General features: G+C 49.2%; 1 protein-coding gene across 1 annotated transcript in view; it reads left to right on the top strand.

Annotated features, from left to right (window-relative positions):
* Positions 1–20,509, top strand: part of LOC118382454 (unconventional myosin-Va-like) — a gene marked incomplete at its 3' end in the record, with an annotated part of 45,070 nt that overhangs the window by 19,600 nt on the left and 4,961 nt on the right. The window contains exons 2-5 of the mRNA XM_052515800.1: positions 11,871–11,981; positions 12,523–12,694; positions 12,795–12,939; positions 17,091–17,247. Coding sequence (XP_052371760.1) covers positions 11,871–11,981; positions 12,523–12,694; positions 12,795–12,939; positions 17,091–17,247 — 585 coding nt within the window. The remainder of the gene's footprint in view (positions 1–11,870; positions 11,982–12,522; positions 12,695–12,794; positions 12,940–17,090; positions 17,248–20,509) is intronic.

The raw sequence follows: 20,509 nt of genomic DNA, 5'->3' as shown, positions 1-20,509 counted from the left end.
CTGTTGCCAGCACCAATAACTATAATTCTGCTGTTGTCAGCACCAATAACTATAATTCTGCTGTTGTCAATACCAATAACTATAATTCTGCTGTTGTCAGCACCAATAACTATAATTCTGCTGTTGTCAGTACCAATAACTATAATTCTGCTGTTGTCAGCACCAATAACTATAATTCTGCTGTTGTCAGTACCAATAACTATAATTCTGCTGTTGTCAGCACCAATAACTATAATTCTGCTGTTGTCAGTACCAATAACTATAATTCTGCTGCTGTCAGCACCAAACCCACAACTGAAAGGGTTAAGTTTGGGTCTAGCTTACAGCGTGACGTTATTCTGTTGGAATGAATGGCAGCTCATTTCTTTTCACTATAGAAAAATGTCTTGTCATTTTGACAGCATTAAAATGACATCTCTGCTGTCACGGGTTGGTGAACAGAGTGTATCTAGTCATCAGGCTGTAGTAGGCTCCAGTCGTCAGTCAGGTCTAGCCTCAAGGGTATTAAGGAGAGAACAGTCATTTAGTAACTCAGAGAAGAATACAGCATCTCTCAGCTCAAAGCTAAACACACTTTCCTCATGCTACTGATCAGGTCAGCTAGTAAGACAAACTGTTGGACCATTTCATAATTGTATGTCTGTGTTTTCCTCTGACGCTGATACGGGACATGTGCATCAGATTACCACGGTAACTCTGTTATGGTAATTGAGCGGAGAAGTCGTGTCCACAGTGCGATCTAGATGACATCCTGCTGCTCCACTCTCAAATACGGACGGACGGACGGACGGACGGACGGACGGACGGACAGACAGACAGACAGTGTGTGAGTGAAGGAGTGTGTGTGTGTGTAGAGCTGGGCGATATGGACCAAAATTCATATCACAATAAATTGACTGAATTATCACCAGAACGACAAGTTTATAACATTATGTGCACCACAGTTATTTAAAAAAATATTTCCCTTCACTACTATTAGCAAACGTATTTCATTTCAAACTTCACACTTCTCTAGTAGGGCCCTATAGGTTATTTATCATAATGAACAATATAAGCCAAATGTCCACATAAGTGGTTGGTTTGGTCGGTGTCGATACTTTTTGGTTCTTCGTCCCAGCTCGTATGTGTGTTTTGAGCGAGTTTTTGTCTGCCTCCATTCTCATGTGACTGAGGGGTGGTAGTCTGGGGGGGGAGGGGGCTGTTTGACTGAAATCTGGGTTGTTCAATGACAGGGTTGGACCAGAGCAAAGTAGAAGGCAGAGGGAGAGAGACAGAGTCCTGATCGCTGTCAGACACAATGGGAATATTTAATCTGTCCGCAACGCTATAACCATCACTCTAATCGATTCACCTCCCTCTGCTGGCCAGGTGTGTGGCAGGGAGTGTGTTGCAAGGTGTGTGTGTGTGTGTGTGTGTGGGGCCGGGAGGTGAAGAGGAGGGGGGCAAAGTTTAAGATAAGGCTCTGGGATCTGCTGAGGCGTGAAGATGAACGAGAATCAGGAGTTGGATTATATGTTTGTCAAAGTAAGTTCACTTCCTTTCATTTGGCTTGGTTTGGTTATTTCTCTATTGTGTTGTAGTAGGACGTTTCAGGCCTGTGTGTGAGAGCGTGGCCTATCCAGTAGCTCTGTGAGTTGGAGACAACATGGAGGTCAGACACACCCTGGTCTGCACTGATCTGGTGTCCTAACTAGTGTCCTAACTCCTCTGTCTCTCCTGTACCAGGAAGGGTTGTTTGTCTGTTGAACTCTGCATCCTGAATGGAAGCCTGTATGGCACCCAAAGGGCTCTGATCAAAAGTAGTGTACTTTATAAGGAATAGGGTGCTATTTGGGATGCTACCACCATGAGTGTTCCAGTAGGCCTTGGTACTTCAGCCAACACAGGAACAACAGAGGGCTGCCCAACAAGACTGTTTCAGACAGATAGGAGCACTAACTAGATTATCATACCTACATACCTTCCTTCTGTCATACCCCGTTATACGCTATTATACAATGGGAACTCTCTACTGTGCTGTCATAGTCAGGGCTACTGTACTGTCGTAGTCAGGGCTACTGTACTGTCGTAGTCAGGGCTACTGTACTGCCGTAGTCAGGGCTACTGTACTGCCGTAGTCAGGGCTACTGTACTGCCGTAGTCAGGGCTACTGTACTGCCGTAGTCAGGGCTACTGTCGTAGTCGGGGCTACAGTGCTGTCGTAGTCGGGGCTGCTGTGCTGTCGTAGTCGGGGCTGCTGTGCTGTCGTAGTCGGGCATCCTGTGCTGTCGGGGCCGCTGTGCTGTCGTAGTCGGGGCCGCTGTGCTGTCGGGGCCGCTGTGCTGTCGGGGCCGCTGTGCTGTCGGAGTCGGGGCCGCTGTGCTGTCGGAGTCGGGGCCGCTGTACTGTCATACTGTCCTCCTTTTTGCTAAATGTCTGCATGGTAACTAATGGGATTAGGCAGAGAAGTTACTGTAAGACAGACACTCTATGGGTTGACACTGTCGGTATTTAGAGCAGAGATGAAGGGGGGATGGAGAGAGGAAGGGGGGGATGGAGAGAGGAAGGGGGGATGGAGAGAGGAAGGGGGGGTGGAGAGAGGAAGGGGGATGGAGAGAGGAAAGTGGGATGGAGAGAGCGAGGGATGGGGTAATGAGATGGGGAGGGAAAGAGGGCGAACGAGCGCTCAAGGTAGTGTTTCCGAGGAAATCAGGGATTTTCATCAACATCGGTTTTCCCCAAGATTCCTACATTTGCCCCTCTCCTCCCCCCCTCCTCTCCTCCTCTTCCTCCTGTGTCTCTGCTGAGGTGTGTACTGGGGAGCGTTAAACCAAAGATGTTTTAGAAACTCTGTGGTTAAACAGAAAAGCAGCAGTTTCTCACATGAGGCTCTGTCATGTGATGAACCGGGTCATGTGATGAGGGGGCCGCAGTTACCGCGAGATTAGTTCTACTGCTCACAGTGTTGACTAGACTAATTACACACACACACACACACACACACACACACACACACACACACACACACACACACACACACACACACACACACACACACACACACACACACACACACACAGTGGGCAGGGCTCCATTTTGGATGAATAAATTACAGTTTAATGGAGCAGAAACGGTTTCTGTTGAAAAATGAAGACATTGAAGAACATTATGAACTGGGTGGTTCGAGCCCTGAATTCTGATTGGCTGGCAACTGTGGTATATCAGACCATATACCATGGGTATGACAAAACCATGTATTTTTACTGCTCTAATTACGTTGGTAACCAGTTTATAATAACAGTAAGGTACCTCGGGGGTTTGTGGTATATGGCCAATATTGTAGGATTTTAATGAATTTATTTGCAAATTATGGTCATCTATAAACAAGCAAGATTTCTGGCTCTCACAGACCTGTAACTTCTTCTTTAAGAGGCTCCTCTGTCCTCCACTCGTTACCTGTATTAATGGCACCTGTTTGAACTTTTTATCAGTATAAAAGACACCTGTCCACAACCTCAAACAGTCACACTCCAAACTCCACTATGGCCAAGACCAAAGAGCTGTCAAAGGAAACCAGAAACAAAATTGTAGACCTGCACCAGGCTGGGAAGACTGAATCTGTAATAGGTAAGCAGCTTGGTTTGAAGAAATCAACTGTGGGAGCAATTATTAGGAAATGGAAGACATACAAGACCACTGATAATCTCCCTCGATCTGGAGCTCCACGCAAGATCTCACCCCGTGGGGTCAAAATGATCACAAGAACGGTGAGCAAAAATCCCAGAACCACACGGGGGGTCCTAGTGAATGACCTGCAGAGAGCTGAGACCAAAGTAACAAAGCCTACCATCAGTAACACACTACACTGCCAGGGACTCAAATCCTGCAGTGACAGATGTGTCCCCCTGCTTAAGCCAGTACATGTCCAGGCCCGTCTGAAGTTTGCGAGGGAGCATTTGAATGATCCAGAAGATTGGGAGAATGTCATATGATCAGATGAAACCAAAATAGAACTTTTTGGTAAAAACTCAACTCGTCGTGTTTGGAGGACAAAGAATGCTGAGTTGCATCCAAAGAACACCATACCTACTGTGAAGCATGGGGGTGGAACCATCATGCTGTGAAGCTGTTTTTTCTGCAAAGGGACCAGGACGACTGATCCGTGTAAAGGAAAGAATGAATGGGGCCATGTATCGTAAGATTTTGAGTGAAAACCTCCTTCAATCAGCAAGGGCATTGACAATGATCCCAAACACACCGCCCAGGCAAAGAAGGAGTGGCTTCGTAAGAAGCATTTCAAGGTCCTGGAGTGGCCTAGCCAGTCTCCAGATCTCAACCCCATAGAAAATCTTTGGAGGGAGTTGAAAGTCCGTGTTGCCCGGCAACAGCCCCAAAACATCACTGCTCTAGAGGAGGTCTGCATGGAGGAATGGGACAAAATACCAGCAACAGTGTGTGAAAACCTTGTGAAGACTTATAGAAAACGTTTGACCTCTCATTGCCAACAAAGGGTATATAACAAAGTATTGAGATAAACTTTTGTTATTGACCAAATACTTATTTTCCACCATATTATTTAGCAAATTAATTCATTAAAACTCCTACAATGATTTTCTGGATTTTTTTTCTCATTTTGTCTGTCATAGATGAAGTGTACCTATGATGACAATTACAGGCCTCATCTTTTTAAGTGGGAGAACTTGCACAATTGGCCATATACCACAACTCCTCGGGCCTTATGGTCTAATTATAATTGGGTTGGCTCATAGGGCCATTGATGCTCTCCATTTGAGCAGAGAGGCCTGACCAGGGGGTGGAGGTTGTATTTACTGCTGCTCTACAGCCCTTCAGTGTTTCATCCTCCCCCTCAACAGTAGTGAAGACAGCAGGCCTGCAGGGTGAGGGCAGGCTGCAGTTCAACTCTCCTCATCCTCCCCCTCAACAGTAGTGAAGACACCAGGCCTGCAGGGTGAGGGCCGGCTGCAGTTCAACTCTCCTCATCCTCCCCCTCAACAGTAGTGAAGACACCAGGCCTGCAGGGTGAGGGCCGGCTGCAGTTCAACTCTCCTCATCCTCCCCCTCAACAGTAGTGAAGACACCAGGCCTGCAGGGTGAGGGCCGGCTGCAGTTCAACTCTCCTCATCCTCCCCCTCAACAGTAGTGAAGACACCATGCCTGCAGGGTGAGGGCCGGCTGCAGTTCAACTCTCCTCATCCTCCCCTCAACACTAGTGAAGACACCAGGCCTGCAGGGTGAGGGCCGGCTGCAGTTCAACTCTCCTCATCCTCCCCTCAGCAGTAGTGAAGACACCAGGCCTGCAGGGTGAGGGCCGGCTGCAGTTCAACTCTCCTCATCCTCCCCCTCAGCAGTAGTGAAGACACCAGGCCTGCAGGGTGAGGGCCGGCTGCAGTTCAACTCTCCTCATCCTCCCCCTCAACAGTAGTGAAGACACCAGGCCTGCAGGGTGAGGGCCGGCTGCAGTTCAACTCTCCTCATCCTCCCCCTCAACAGTAGTGAAGACAGCAGGCCTGCAGGGTGAGGGCCGGCTGCAGTTCAACTCTCCTCATCCTCCCCCTCAGCAGTAGTGAAGACACCAGGCCTGCAGGGTGAGGGCCGGCTGCAGTTCAACTCTCCTCATCCTCCCCCTCAACAGTAGTGAAGACACCAGGCCTGCAGGGTGAGGGCCGGCTGCAGTTCAACTCTCCTCATCCTCCCCCTCAACAGTAGTGAAGACACCAGGCCTGCAGGGTGAGGGCCGGCTGCAGTTCAACTCTCCTCATCCTCCCCCTCAGCAGTAGTGAAGACACCAGGCCTGCAGGGTGAGGGCCGGCTGCAGTTCAACTCTCCTCATCCTCCCCTCAGCAGTAGTGAAGACACCAGGCCTGCAGGGTGAGGGCCGGCTGCAGTTCAACTCTCCTCATCCTCCCCTCAACAGTAGTGAAGACACCAGGCCTGCAGGGTGAGGGCCGGCTGCAGTTCAACTCTCCTCATCCTCCCCTCAGCAGTAGTGAAGACACCAGGCCTGCAGGGTGAGGGCAGGCTGCAGTTCAACTCTCCTCATCCTCCCCCTCAGCAGTAGTGAAGACACCAGGCCTGCAGGGTGAGGGCCGGCTGCAGTTCAACTCTCCTCATCCTCCTCCTCTCCTCCATCTGCAGTCACAGTCAGTGATCTGTAATGCTGAGTTGTGAAAGCTACATGGTGGATGTCTGGCCTGTCCTGCTTTGTCAGATCAGGAGAAATAAAGGAATGAAGGACAGAGGAAGAGTGAACAAGAGGGGAGAAGGAGAGGAGGTGAAAGCGAGGGAGAGATCTGACTGATGAAGTGAAAACTCAGTCTTAGAGGGTTAATCTGCTTCTAATAATCCTGTTGGCTGTGAACAAATGTATTAACACTTCTGCTGTTACTTTCTCCCCTCCTGTCTTCTCTCCCCCCTTCTCTCTTCTCCCCCTCCTGTCCTCTCTTCTCCCCCTCCTGTCCTCTCTTCTCCCCCTCCTGTCCTCTCTTCTCACCCTCCCGTCCTCTCTTCTCCCACCACCGGTCCTCTCTTCTCCCACCACATGTCCTCTCTCCCCCCCCTCCTGTCCTCTCTTCTCCCAACACCTGTCCTCTCTTCTCCTCCACCTGTCCTCTCTTCTCCCACCACCGGTCCTCTCTTCTCCCCTCCTGTCCTCTCTTCTCCCCTCCTGTCCTCTCTCTCCCCCATGTCCTCCTGTCCTCTGTCTCTCTCTCCAACACCTGTCCTCTCTTCTCCTCCACCTGTCCTCTCTTCTCCCCCTCCTGACCCCCCCCCCTCTATCCTCTCTTCTCTCTTCTGCGTCTGCCTCACTAGCTCCTAGCCCCTAGTACACTGTACCAGTAGCATCTCTGAGCCTTTCCGTATTCACTGCTGTGAAAGGACTGGTATTGTGTGTGTGTGTGTGTGTGCGTGTGAGAGAGTGGTGTAGTTCTCTTTGTAAGGATTAGATTAGAGGTAAATCCAGAGTTAATACAGTGTTGATCTTTAGTCTCTTAGTCAGTCCTGGATTAATGGGCCGGCCTGAGTCGCTACTGGCCTTTTCCTGCTACCAAACACGTATGCACTACTCTAATACAACTAACCACTGGGGTGGGAGTTCGCCTATAGGTTCAAATCCCAAGTCAGAAGGTTGCTGGTGTTCTTACTGGTTGCTCTGGGCCCCTGAAGAAGGCACTGAAGTACTAAACATCTCCGGGAGTAGACCTGCAGTGTGTAACAGTTTGTCAGGTTCATATTGAATGCTTGCCTCAGGCATATGTTAACTCTACAGTAGCCCACTGAGCTAAAGCCTCAAGCAAGGTTACATCACACTCTGCTGCTTGCTGCAGACCCCTCTGTCCTCTCACCCTCTTACTACATACATCCCTGTAGCTCTTCCTCTCCCACTCTTACACACATCCCTGTAGCGCTTCCTCTCCCACTCTTACACACATCCCTGTAGCGCTTCCTCTCCCACTCTTACACACATCCCTGTAGCTCTTCCTCTCCCACTCTTACACACATCCTGTAGCTCTTCCTCTCCCCTCTTTCTCACACATCCCTGTAGCTCTTCCTCTCCCCCTCTTTCTCACACATCCCTGTAGCTCTTCCTCTCCCCCTCTTACACACATCCCTGTAGCTCTTCCTCTCCCCTCTTACACACATCCCTGTAGCTCTTCCTCTCTCCCCTCTCCTTCTCTTCTCACATCCCTGTAGCTCTTCCTCTCCCACTCTTACACACATCCCTGTAGCTCTTCCTCTCCCACTCTTACACACATCCCTGTAGCTCTTCCTCTCCCACTCTTACACACATCCCTGTAGCTCTTCCTCTCCCCCTCTTACACACATCCCTGTAGCTCTTCCTCTCCCCCTCTTACACACATCCCTGTAGCTCTTCCTCTCCCCCTCTTACACACATCCCTGTAGCTCTTCCTCTCCCCCTCTTACACACATCCCTGTAGCTCTTCCTCTCCCCTCTTACACACATCCCTGTAGCTCTTCCTCTCCCCTCTTACACACATCCCTGTAGCTCTTCCTCTCCCCAGAAGGTTGCTCTTACTCACATCCCTGTAGCTCTTCCTCTCCCCCTCTTACACACATCCCTGTAGCTCTTCCTCTCCCCCTCTTACACACATCCCTCTAGCTCTTCCTCTCCCCCTCTTACACACATCCCTGTAGCTCTTCCTCTCCCACTCTTACACACATCCCTGTAGCTCTTCGTCTCACCCTCTTACACACATCCCTATAGCTCTTCCTCTCCCCCTCTTACACACATCCCTGTAGCTCTTCCTCTCTCCCTCTTACACACATCCCTGTAGCTCTTCCTCTCCCACTCTTACACACATCCCTGTAGCTCTTCCTCTCCCCCTCTTACACACATCCCTGTAGCTCTTCCACTCCCACTCTTACACACATCCCTGTAGCTCTTCCTCTCCCCTCTTACACACATCCCTGTAGCTCTTCCTCTCCCCCTCTTACACACATCCCTGTAGCTCTTCCACTCCCACTTTTACACACATCCCTGTAGCTCTTCCTCTCCCCCTCTTACACACATCCCTGTAGCTCTTCCTCTCCACCTCTTACACACATCCCTGTAGCTCTTCCTCTCCCCCTCTTACACACATCCCTGTAGCTCTTCCACTCCCCTCTTACACACATCCCTGTAGCTCTTCCTCTCCCCCTCTTACACACATCCCTGTAGCTCTTCCTCTCCCCCTCTTACACACATCCCTGCAGCTCTTCCTCTCCCCTCTTACACACATCCCTGTAGCTCTTCCTCTCCCCCTCTTACACACATCCCTGTAGCTCTTCCTCTCCCCCTCTTACACACATCCCTGTAGCTCTTCGTCTCACCCTCTTACACACATCCCTGTAGCTCTTCCTCTCCCCCTCTTACACACATCCCTGTAGCTCTTCCTCTCCCCCTCTTACACACATCCCTGTAGCTCTTCCTCTCCCACTCTTACACACATCCATGTAGCTCTTCGTCTCACCCTCTTACACACATCCCTGTAGCTCTTCCTCTCCCCCTCTTACACACATCCCTGTAGCTCTTCCTCTCCCCCTCTTACACACATCCCTGTAGCTCTTCCTCTCCCACTCTTACACCCATCCCTGTAGCTCTTCCTCTCCCCCTCTTACACACATCCCTGTAGCTCTTCCTCTCCCCCTCTTACACACATCCCTGTAGCTCTTCCTCTCCCCCTCTTACACACATCCCTGTAGCTCTTCCTCTCCCCCTCTTACACACATCCCTGCAGCTCTTCCTCTCCCCTCTTACACACATCCCTGTAGCTCTTCCTCTCCCCCTCTTACACACATCCCTGTAGCTCTTCCTCTCCCCCTCTTACACACATCCCTGTAGCTCTTCGTCTCACCCTCTTACACACATCCCTGTAGCTCTTCCTCTCCCCCTCTTACACACATCCCTGTAGCTCTTCCACTCCCACTCTTACACACATCCCTGTAGCTCTTCCTCTCCCCCTCTTACACACATCCCTGTAGCTCTTCCTCTCCCCCTCTTACACACATCCCTGTAGCTCTTCCACTCCCACTCTTACACACATCCCTGTAGCTCTTCCTCTCCCCCTCTTACACACATCCCTGTAGCTCTTCCTCTCCCACTCTGAACAGCTGTTCCAGGTCATGACCAGGCAAGCAGAGGGTGTGTGACGAGAAACGCCTTCACTCTGAGTCATGAGGGCTGATGTCACAAGGGAGATAATATCTCCTTCTCTTCCTGCATCCTCCTCCTTATCCCTCTCCTCCTCCCCTGTATAGTTGACCAGTCTAGCTGACCCCCACTAGCACCATGTAGCAGACAGGGTCCCTCTGACTCCTCTCTGTCCGTGTCTGTGTTTGTGTGTGCTTGGGGTAGAGTTGTACCCTTCATCTGTCCTCTACTGTAACCCTGGAGATCTGTCTATAAATACTCAACCCCCCCCTCCCCCCTCCTCACAATGTGGACTAGGAAATGGTTTACACGCTTCATTGCTGCAGAAAGTGTGTGTGTGATTAGGAGGATCAGGAAGTGTGCTCAGCGGTGTATGGTGATGCTACTCAGTGGGGTGTGTGTGTGAGGCTATTTGTACCTCCACCCTCCCGTCTCTTTCTCACTCTCCATCTCTCTCACACATTCTCTCACTCTTTCTCTCACTCCCTCACTCCTCCTTTCCATTGCTAGGAGCTGGGCTGTGAACCGCTCTCCTCCAGGAAGGAACAGAGAGCGACAGAATAGCCTCAGTAACCCTGCTATAGGATGACTGATACTGTGTTCTGTCGAGTCAGCACTTTTCTCTGCTGACCTCTGTACACACACACACACACACACACACACACACACACACACACACACACACACACACACACTGCTCTGACCTTTCATCATTTCATGTAACACTGGTGTGAAAGATTAATTTCAATTCATTGTGGAGCATCACAAGAATACCTTATCCACTACATAGTGATAAACCATGATGACATGACGATGACGTAGGTCTGAATATGTAAGCAACCTACTACAATGGTGATTATTGTCTGTCTGTCTGTGAGTATATGGCTATGAGCTAGATCATTAGACTTTTCCACAGAATGTTCCTGGAAGGTTGGCTGAGGGTTGCTGGAAGGTTAGGGTGAGTCATGAGGATATGAGAGCATCCAATCCGAGTGCCAACAGTCTTAGTGCCAACACACACGCTCACACACACACACACACACACACACACACACACACACACACACACACACACACACACACACACACACACACACACGCTTGGTTTCAGTCTTCATGTAAATCCTTCCTACCAATGAGATTCTGACACATTTTAAAGACTGTTCTAAGAGCGTTAGTTGGAGTATCAAAGACAGGAACCAGTTGTGTATAGGATACAGTAGTATTCAGGTCAAGCAGTATCATGGGGCAGCAGGTAGTCTAGTGGTTAGAGCATTGGGCCAGTAACCAAAAGGTTGCTAGATCCAATCCATGAGCAGACAAGGTAAAAATCTGTCATTCTGACCCTGAACAAGGCAGTTAACCCACTAGGCCGCCATTGTAAATAAGAATTTGTTCTTAACTAAACATTGTTGCACTATGGAATGAGACCTAGACCGGCCTTCTGTGTGTGTGCCTCTGAAAGTTCTGTGTATACAGATCTGCTGGTGGTAATAATGGGCCTGGATAAACCAGGATAAGCTTCGTGTAGCGCTGATCATCATTGAGCTGCTTAGTGAGATGTAAAGATTACTGATTGGCCATCTGATTGACCTTTCTAATGGCAGCTGTTAAAGCTGGGATCTACCAGTCGGCTCTCCTCCGTGTGTGTTACGGATGTGGTTCTGTGAACTGCACTCTTGTGAGCCTGAGGCCTGAAGACTTCTGTTAGCTGCCCGTGCTACAACCTGACGACTTAGCTTCCTGAGCTAATGCCGTGGCTTTAGCTCAGCGGACCAGCGCAGTCTAGTGGAAGGCTGAAGACCCGGGATCAACCCCAGTCAGTTTTACAGTGTTTTTGTTTCTGGGTTTTTCACATGTCTTTGATCAGCCGACAGGCTCGTTCCACAGGGCTGGGATCTGAAGGCATTCCTGTCATGTTGTGATCGGTCACAGAATCATGTGGACTGGGTTTGAGTTTTTATGAATGTCCAGCAGTATTGATCATGTTAGATGGTGAAATGATATCCAAGCAACCATGGAGATACAACAGCCTCAGTCAGCAGTGTACCAGTCTGATACAGCAGCAGGTTCTCTCTGCAGTAGACATTGAGTCTGGGGACAGTACTGGGCCTTATGTAGCTTTCTGACTTGGAGAACACACTCTGTAGTATGTTTTTATGTCATTTAGAACCTTCCTCTCCCTTCTCACTCTCCTTCTTTCTCCTCTCCTCTCTCTCAGTTTGCTCGGGTGTGGATCCCTGATGCAGATGAGGTGTGGAAGTCAGCAGAGCTCACTAAGAACTACAAACATGGAGATTCCACCCTACACCTCACACTGGAGGATGGAATGGTGAGTACTGGAGGAGAGGAGGAGGAGAAGGGTGGTGTAGGGTTGGGTGGTTGCATAACATCCTCTCATTTGTGATGAGATGCACAGTAAACACACACACACACACACACACAGTTACTGCAATATATCACCATACATATCATAAAAACATGTTTCGATGTCAACCAAGTCCAATAAACGGTTCAGAAGGAAATGGGGGCAGAAACCTGACCCATTTGGTGGCATATTTTGATACATGTGTGAGGCTTATGTTCACCAACTGTCTGTTTTTTATGTCACTGAGTTACATAAAACCAGGTCCCTACTCAGCACACACACCACAGGAGGCTGGTGAGGGGGAGACAAATTACAATAATGGCTGGAATGGACTAAATGGAATGGTATAAAGCACAATGAAACAATGTTTGATAATGTTCCATTTATTCTGTTCCAGCCATTACTCTGAGCCCGTACTCCCCAATTAAGCTGCCACCAGCCAGCCGCCTGTGATACACACATATATTGTGTGTGATAACGTCTCTGTTTAATCTGTGCTGTCCAGGACATTGAGCACAAGCTGGATGATAAGACAAAGAACCTTCCTCACCTCCGGAACCCTGACATCCTGGTGGGGGAGAATGACCTCACAGCTCTTAGCTACCTCCACGAGCCGGCCGTCCTGCACAACCTTAAAGTCCGCTTCACCGACTCCAAACTCATCTACACATACTGTGGTATGCCCACACAGACACACAAGGGTCACACACACACACACACACACACACACACACACACACACACACACACACACCAACTCCTCCTCTCTTCCTGTAGGTATTGTGCTGGTGGCCATTAATCCCTATGAGAACCTTCCCATCTACGGTAGTGACATCATCAATGCGTACAGTGGCCAGAACATGGGAGACATGGACCCTCACATCTTCGCTGTGGCTGAGGAGGCTTACAAACAGATGGCCAGGTGGGTGTGTGGTGTGCGTGCGAGTGTTACCTGCTCAAAGATAGTATACACAGATTTCCCATGTTTCAAACGATGTCAGACGGACAGTTTGAGACCTTCCAATGGAAGCATAGTACAGTGTGTGTATTTACTGTCTTGTTATTTATTTAACTAGGCAAGTCAGTTAAGAACAAATTCTTATTTACAATGACGGCTTACCAAAAGGGGGACGAGGTCCTGGATTAAAAATGTATACCTCTCTAACCATTACGTCTCTGTTGCTAGGCAGAAAATGAAGTGACATGGGCAATAAACTGTTCCTTCTCCCTTAACGTGACCTGACCTCGACCCCTTCCTCACTAATCCACAGCTCTCCAACCTTATCAGTCAGTGCCTGCCACGTGCGATAGTCTTCCCTGCCCTCAGTACATTCCAAGCTTAATTGCATCCACCATATACATCATACATTCCCCTCTGTCCCTCAGTTCATCAATAAGTACATTTCATAAGTCAAGAAATCAGAACCCAACAATAGCAAGGCAGCAACACATGACAAAACAGCACGTAAGGAACACAACATGGTAGTAGCACAAAACATGGTACAAACATTATTGGGCACAGACAACAGCACAAAGGGCAAGAAGGTAGAGACAACAATACATCACGTAAAGCAGCCACAACTGTCAGTAAGAGTGGCCATGATGGAGTCTTTGAATGAATAGATTGAGATAAAACTGTCCAGTTTGAGTGTTTGTTGCAGCTCGTTCCAGTCACTGGCTGCAGCGAACTGAAAAGAGGAGCGACCCAGGGATGTGTGTGCTTTGGGGACCTTTTCACAGAATGTGACTGGCAGAACGGGTGTTGTATGTGGAGGATGAGGCTTCAGTAGATATCTCAGATAGGGGGGAGTGAGGCCTAAGAGGGTTTTATAAATAAGCATCAACCAGTGGGTCTTGCGACGGGTATACAGAGATCAAATCAAAGTTTATTTGTCACGTGCGCCGAATACAACAGGTGTAGGTAGACCTTAAAGGGAAATGCTTACTTACAGGCTCTAATCAATAGTGCAAAAAAAGGTATTAGGTGAACAATAAGTAAGTAAAGAAATAAAACAACAGTAAAAAGACAGGCTATATACAGTAGCGAGGCTATAAAAGTAGCGAGGCTACATACAGACACTGGTTAGTCAGGCTGATTGAGGTAGTAGAGAGTACAGTCTATGACTGGGGTGGCTGGGGACAATTTTTAGGGCCTTCCTCTGGCACCGCCTGGTGTAGAGGTCCTGGTTGGCAGGCAGCTTAGCCCCAGTGATGTACTGGGCCATATGCACTTCCCTCTGTAGTGCCTTTCGGTCGGAGGCCGAACAATTGCCGTACCAGGCAGTGATGCAACCAGTCACAATGCTCTCGATGTTGCAGCTGTAGAACCTTTTGAGGATCTCAGGACCCATGCCAAATCTTTTTAGTTTCCTGAGGGGGAATAGGCTTTGTCGTGCCCTCTTCACGACCGTCATGGTGTGTTTGGACCATTCTAGTTTGTTGGTGCTGTGGACACCAAGGAACTTGAAGCTCTCAACCTGCTCCACTACAGCCCCTGCTCCACTACAGCCCCTGCTCCACTACAGCCCCCCCCCGTCCGTCCGTCCGTCCGTCTTACCGGAGTGTGCTGTTCTATCTTGCTGGTGCAGCATATATCCCGCTAGCTGAATATCCATGTCGTCATTCAGCCATGATTCCGTGAAACATAAGATGTTACAGTTTTTGATGTCCCGTTGGTAGGATATTCGTGATTGTACCTCGTCTAATTTATTGTCCAATGATTGCACGTTGGCGAGTAATATTGACGCTTTCCCACTCAACTCCTGTGGGTCCTCACGATGCTTCCCGCTCTGTGCCTTCTATACCTGCGTCTCCTCCTCTTGCAAATAACTGAGATGTTGGCCCTGTCGGGTGTTTGGAGAATGTCGTGTGCTTCCTGCTTGTTGAAGGAAAAAATCTTTGTCTAATCCGAGGTGAGTGATCGATGTCCTGATATCCAGAAGCTCTTTTTTTGCCGTAGGTTGCGGTTGCAGAAGCATTATGTACAAAATAAGTTACAAATAACACAAAAAAAACACATAATAGCACAATTGGTTGGGCGCCCGTAAAACTGCTGCCATTTCAACCGGCACCATTTTACTTAGTTTACAGATGACCAGTTTACAGAGGAGTATAGAGTGCAGTGATGTGTCCTATAAGGAGCCTTGGTGGCAAATCTGATGGCTGAATGGTAAAGAACATCTAGCCGCTCGAGAGCACCCTTACCTGCCGATCTTTAAATGATGTCTCCGTAATCTAGCATGAGTAGGATGGTCATCTGAATCAGGGTTGGTTTGGCAGCTGGGGTAAAAGAGGAGTGATTACGATAGAGGAAACCAAGTCTCGATTTAACCTTAACTTGCAGCTTTGATATGTGCTGAGAGAAGGACAGTGTACCGTCTTAGTCATACTCCCAAGTACTTGTATGAGGTGTGTTATGACGTTGCCCTCTTTGGGTACAGCGAGCACCATCCCCGCTCTCGGCTCCTACAACCAGACTGCTGTGGTCAGAGAGATGTCGTAAATTCCTGAGGAGAGGATCTCCATAACGCTGTTTATATAATAGCCTCAGATATGAGCTTTACATCTAATTGTTGTATAAGATTAATGAATGAGGATGATACTGTTTGTAAAATTGTGTAATGTGATTTTGGACTGTTTAATGAAGGAAACTACAATTCCTTTTTGAATTGAACTAAATCAGAGGACCGCCCATGAACCCAGTTAGGGTCAGGCATCCTGGACCGCCCATGAGCCCAGTTAGGGTCAGACAGCCCCTTTTCTGCAATTCCAAATAAAAACCCAACTTTGAGAAATTCTCAGTAGACCATGTTTTTCTCCATTACGATGGGACAAAGGTTGCAGACCATTGATGAATCTTTTAACAATATCACGTGGTTAAACTCTTAGACTATCGATACCTACAGAATAAGAACAAGTCTTTGATATTAATTACTAGTCTGCAGCTAGGAATTCAGTATCATTGAACGCGAAGAACGACAACCGCCAAAACATCCATTCTACAACAACATGAATGAATGACAATCTGAACTATCCCCTCTAACCACGACAGACAGACAGAGAGAGAGATGGACAATTCCACAAAATAAACTAACTTTTCAACAGCGATCAAGATGACACACCGAGCGTAAATATATATATTGATTGCAATTGTTCCCGAATGAGTGAGCGTTCATGTGCAAAGGATTAGCATTTCAATTGTTATAATTATTAACTCTGTAGTGACTTCTCAGTCGACCCCCACTTCCCCTTTTGTCTAACAAGCCGCCATGCCGGTTTAGTCCACTGGGGCACATTCCCCTATCATTTCTTATAACCATATTTACTTTGTTTGTTTGTGTGTGCACTTCTGTGATTGTTTAGTTAGTTAATAAATAAATGATTTAAGACAATTGATGTATGGATGACTCATAGTGAAGACTGGGTTCGTGCAGATAACCAACAATTTACGACGTTTGGAATGAGACTAACGCGAGGTAAAGTAAATCATCAATTAATCAGAAGACTATTGATCAGATATGAAAATATCGGCATTGATCTTTTCGTTTGACGGAATGAGCACACAGAGCACTCTCTCACATACATACACACGCTTTTTCACACACACCTAGTGAACACACATTCACTTCTCTCACTCACTCACACACACACACACACACTCTATATATATATAAAAAAAATATATATATATATATGCCATTTAGCAGACGCTTTTATCCAAAGCGACTTACAGTCATGTGTGCATACATTCTACGTATGGGTGGTCCCGGGAATCGGGGACCCTGGCGTTACAAGCGCCATGCTCTACCAACTGAGCTACAGAAGGACCAGGACTCTGTAGCATAGTGACCTATGGTCCCAGTTGGCATCTATACTGTACAGCATGTTGTCTGCCACAGTGACCTCACACCGTTTTCAGAACCATAATGGAACGAAGTAATGACTTTCTGTTTTTATCTTCTATGATTTTTGTTGTGTGTATTGTTGTATTGGCATGACTGAGCCAAATAAGCTGCCACATGGCAGACTCTTGCTTCCCTCACCGTCCCAGTCTTTCCTTCTCTCCTGTATTAGAGATGAGAGGAACCAGTCTATAATCGTAAGCGGTGAGTCGGGAGCAGGGAAGACTGTCTCAGCTAAATACGCCATGCGCTACTTTGCTACAGTCAGTGGAGCAGCCACAGAGGCCAACGTAGAGGAGAAGGTCCTCGCATCCAACCCCATCATGGAGGTATGACTCCTCTCCCTTCCCCTCGCCTCTCTTCTCCCTCTCCTCGCTCCTGTCCTCTGCAAAGCCTGCTTCATGGTGTGTTCATGTGGAGTCTGGGAGGGTTAGTTCTCTCCCTGTGTCCATATGGCCTCTCCCCCATCTCCTCCCTTCCCTCTCCCCCATCTCCTCCCTTCCTCTCCCTCCTCTCCTCTATTTCTCCCCTCTCCTCCCTTTCTCTCCCCCCATCTCCTCTATTTCTCTCCTCCCTTTCTTCTCCCCCATCTCCTCTATTTCTCTCCTCTCCTCCCTTTCTTCTCCCCCATCTCCTCTATTTCTCCTCCCTTCCCTCTCCCCATCTCCTCTATTTCTCTCCTCCCTTCCCTCTCCCCCATCTCCTCTATTTCTCTCCTCCCTTCCCTCTCCCTATCTCATTTACATTACATTTAAGTCATTTAGCAGACGCTCTTATCCAGAGCGACTTACAAATTGGTGCATTCACCTTATGACATCCAGTGGAACAGCCACTTTACAATAGTGCATCTAAATCTTTTAAGGGGGGGAGAAGGATTACTTTATCCTATCCTAGGTATTCCTTAAAGAGGTGGGGTTTCAGGTGTCTCCGGAAGGTGGTGATTGACTCCGCTGTCCTGGCGTCGTGAGGGAGTTTGTTCCACCATTGGGGGCCAGAGCAGCGAACAGTTTTGACTGGGCTGAGCGGGAACTGTACTTCCTCAGTGGTAGGGAGGCGAGCAGGCCAGAGGTGGATGAACGCAGTGCCCTTGTTTGGGTGTAGGGCCTGATCAGAGCCTGGAGGTACTGAGGTGCCGTTCCCCTCACAGCTCCGTAGGCAAGCACCATGGTCTTGTAGCGGATGCGAGCTTCAACTGGAAGCCAGTGGAGAGAGGGAGGAGCGGGGTGACGTGAGAGAACTTGGGAAGGTTGAACACCAGACGGGCTGCGGCGTTCTGGATGAGTTGTAGGGGTTTAATGGCACAGGCAGGGAGCCCAGCCAACAGCGAGTTGCAGTAATCCAGACGGGAGATGACAAGTGCCTAGATTAGGACCTGCGCCGCTTCCTGTGTGAGGCAGGGTCGTACTCTGCGGATGTTGTAGAGCATGGACCTACAGGAACGGGCCACCGCCTTGATGTTAGTTGAGAACGACAGGGTGTTGTCCAGGATCACGCCAAGGTTCTTAGCGCTCTGGGAGGAGGACACAATGGAGTTGTCAACCGTGATGGCGAGATCATGGAACGGGCAGTCCTTCCCCGGGAGGAAGAGCAGCTCCGTCTTGCCGAGGTTCAGCTTGAGGTGGTGATCCGTCATCCACACTGATATGTCTGCCAGACATGCAGAGATGCGATTCGCCACCTGGTCATCAGAAGGGGGAAAGGAGAAGATTAATTGTGTGTCGTCTGCATAGCAATGATAGGAGAGACCATGTGAGGTTATGACAGAGCCAAGTGACTTGGTGTATAGCGAGAATAGGAGAGGGCCTAGAACAGAGCCCTGGGGGACACCAGTGGTGAGAGCGCGTGGTGAGGAGACAGATTCTCGCCACGCCACCTGGTAGGAGCGACCTGTCAGGTAGGACGCAATCCAAGCGTGGGCCGCGCCGGAGATGCCCAACTCGGAGAGGGTGGAGAGGGAGGATCTGATGGTTCACAGTATCGAAGGCAGCCGATAGGTCTAGAAGGATGAGAGCAGAGGAGAGAGTGAGCTTTAGCAGTGCGGAGCGCCTCCGTGATACAGAGAAGAGCAGTCTCAGTTGAATGACTAGTCTTGAAACCTGACTGATTTGGATCAAGAAGGTCATTCTGAGAGAGATAGCGGGAGAGCTGGCCAAGGGCGGCACGTTCAAGAGTTTTGGAGAGAAAAGAAAGAAGGGATACTGGTCTGTAGTTGTTGACATCGGAGGGATCGAGTGTAGGTTTTTTCAGAAGGGGTGCAACTCTCGCTCTCTTGAAGACGGAAGGGACGTAGCCAGCGGTCAGGGATGAGTTGATGAGCGAGGTGAGGTAAGGGAGAAGGTCTCCGGAAATGGTCTGGAGAAGAGAGGAGGGGATAGGGTCAAGCTGGCAGGTTGTTGGGCGGCCGGCCGTCACAAGACGCGAGATTTCATCTGGAGAGAGAGGGGAGAAAGAGGTCAGAGCATAGGGTAGGGCAGTGTGAGCAGAACCAGCGGTGTCGTTTGACTTAGCAAACGAGGATCGGATGTCGTCGACCTTCTTTTCAAAATGGTTGACGAAGTCATCTGCAGAGAGGGAGGGGAGGGGGAGGAGGATTCAGGAGGGAGGAGAAGGTGGCAAAGAGCTTCCTAGGGTTAGAGGCAGATGCTTGGAATTTAGAGTGGTAGAAAGTGGCTTTAGCAGCAGAGACAGAGGAGGAAAATGTAGAGAGGAGGGAGTGAAAGGATGCCAGGTCCGCAGGGAGGCGAGTTTTCCTCCATTTCCGCTCGGCTGCCCGGAGCCCTGTTCTGTGAGCTCGCAATGAGTCGTCGAGCCACGGAGCGGGAGGGGAGGACCGAGCCGGCCTGGAGGATAGGGGACATAGAGAGTCAAAGGATGCAGAAAGGGAGGAGAGGAGGGTTGAGGAGGCAGAATCAGGAGATAGGTTGGAGAAGGTTTGAGCAGAGGGAAGAGATGATAGGATGGAAGAGGAGAGAGTAGCGGGGGAGAGAGAGCGAAGGTTGGGACGGCGCGATACCATCCGAGTAGGGGCAGTGTGGGAAGTGTTGGATGAGAGCGAGAGGGAAAAGGATACAAGGTAGTGGTCGGAGACTTGGAGGGAGTTGCAATGAGGTTAGTGGAAGAACAGCATCTAGTAAAGATGAGGTCGAGCGTATTGCCTGCCTTGTGAGTAGGGGGAAGGTGAGAGGGTGAGGTCAAAAGAGGAGAGGAGTGGAAAGAAGGAGGCAGAGAGGAATGAGTCAAAGGTAGACGTGGGGAGGTTAAAGTCGCCCAGAACTGTGAGGGTGAGCCGTCCTCAGGAAAGGAGCTTATCAAGGCATCAAGCTCATTGATGAACTCTCCGAGGGGACCTGGAGGGCGATAAATGATAAGGATGTTAAGCTTGAAAGGGCTGGTAACTGTGACAGCATGGAATTCAAAGGAGGCGATAGACAGATGGGTAAGGGAGAAAGAGAGAATGACCACTTGGGAGAGATGAGGATCCCGGTGCCACCACCCCGCTGACCAGAAGTTCTCGGGGTGTGCGAGAACACGTGGGCGGACGAAGAGAGAGCAGTAGGAGTAGCAGTGTTATCTGTGGTGATCCATGTTTCC

The sequence above is a fragment of the Oncorhynchus keta genome, unplaced genomic scaffold (genome assembly GCF_023373465.1).
Source record: "Oncorhynchus keta strain PuntledgeMale-10-30-2019 unplaced genomic scaffold, Oket_V2 Un_scaffold_3114_pilon_pilon, whole genome shotgun sequence".
NCBI classification, from domain to species: Eukaryota; Metazoa; Chordata; class Actinopteri; order Salmoniformes; family Salmonidae; genus Oncorhynchus; species Oncorhynchus keta.
This window is presented reverse-complemented; position numbering and strand designations above follow the sequence as displayed.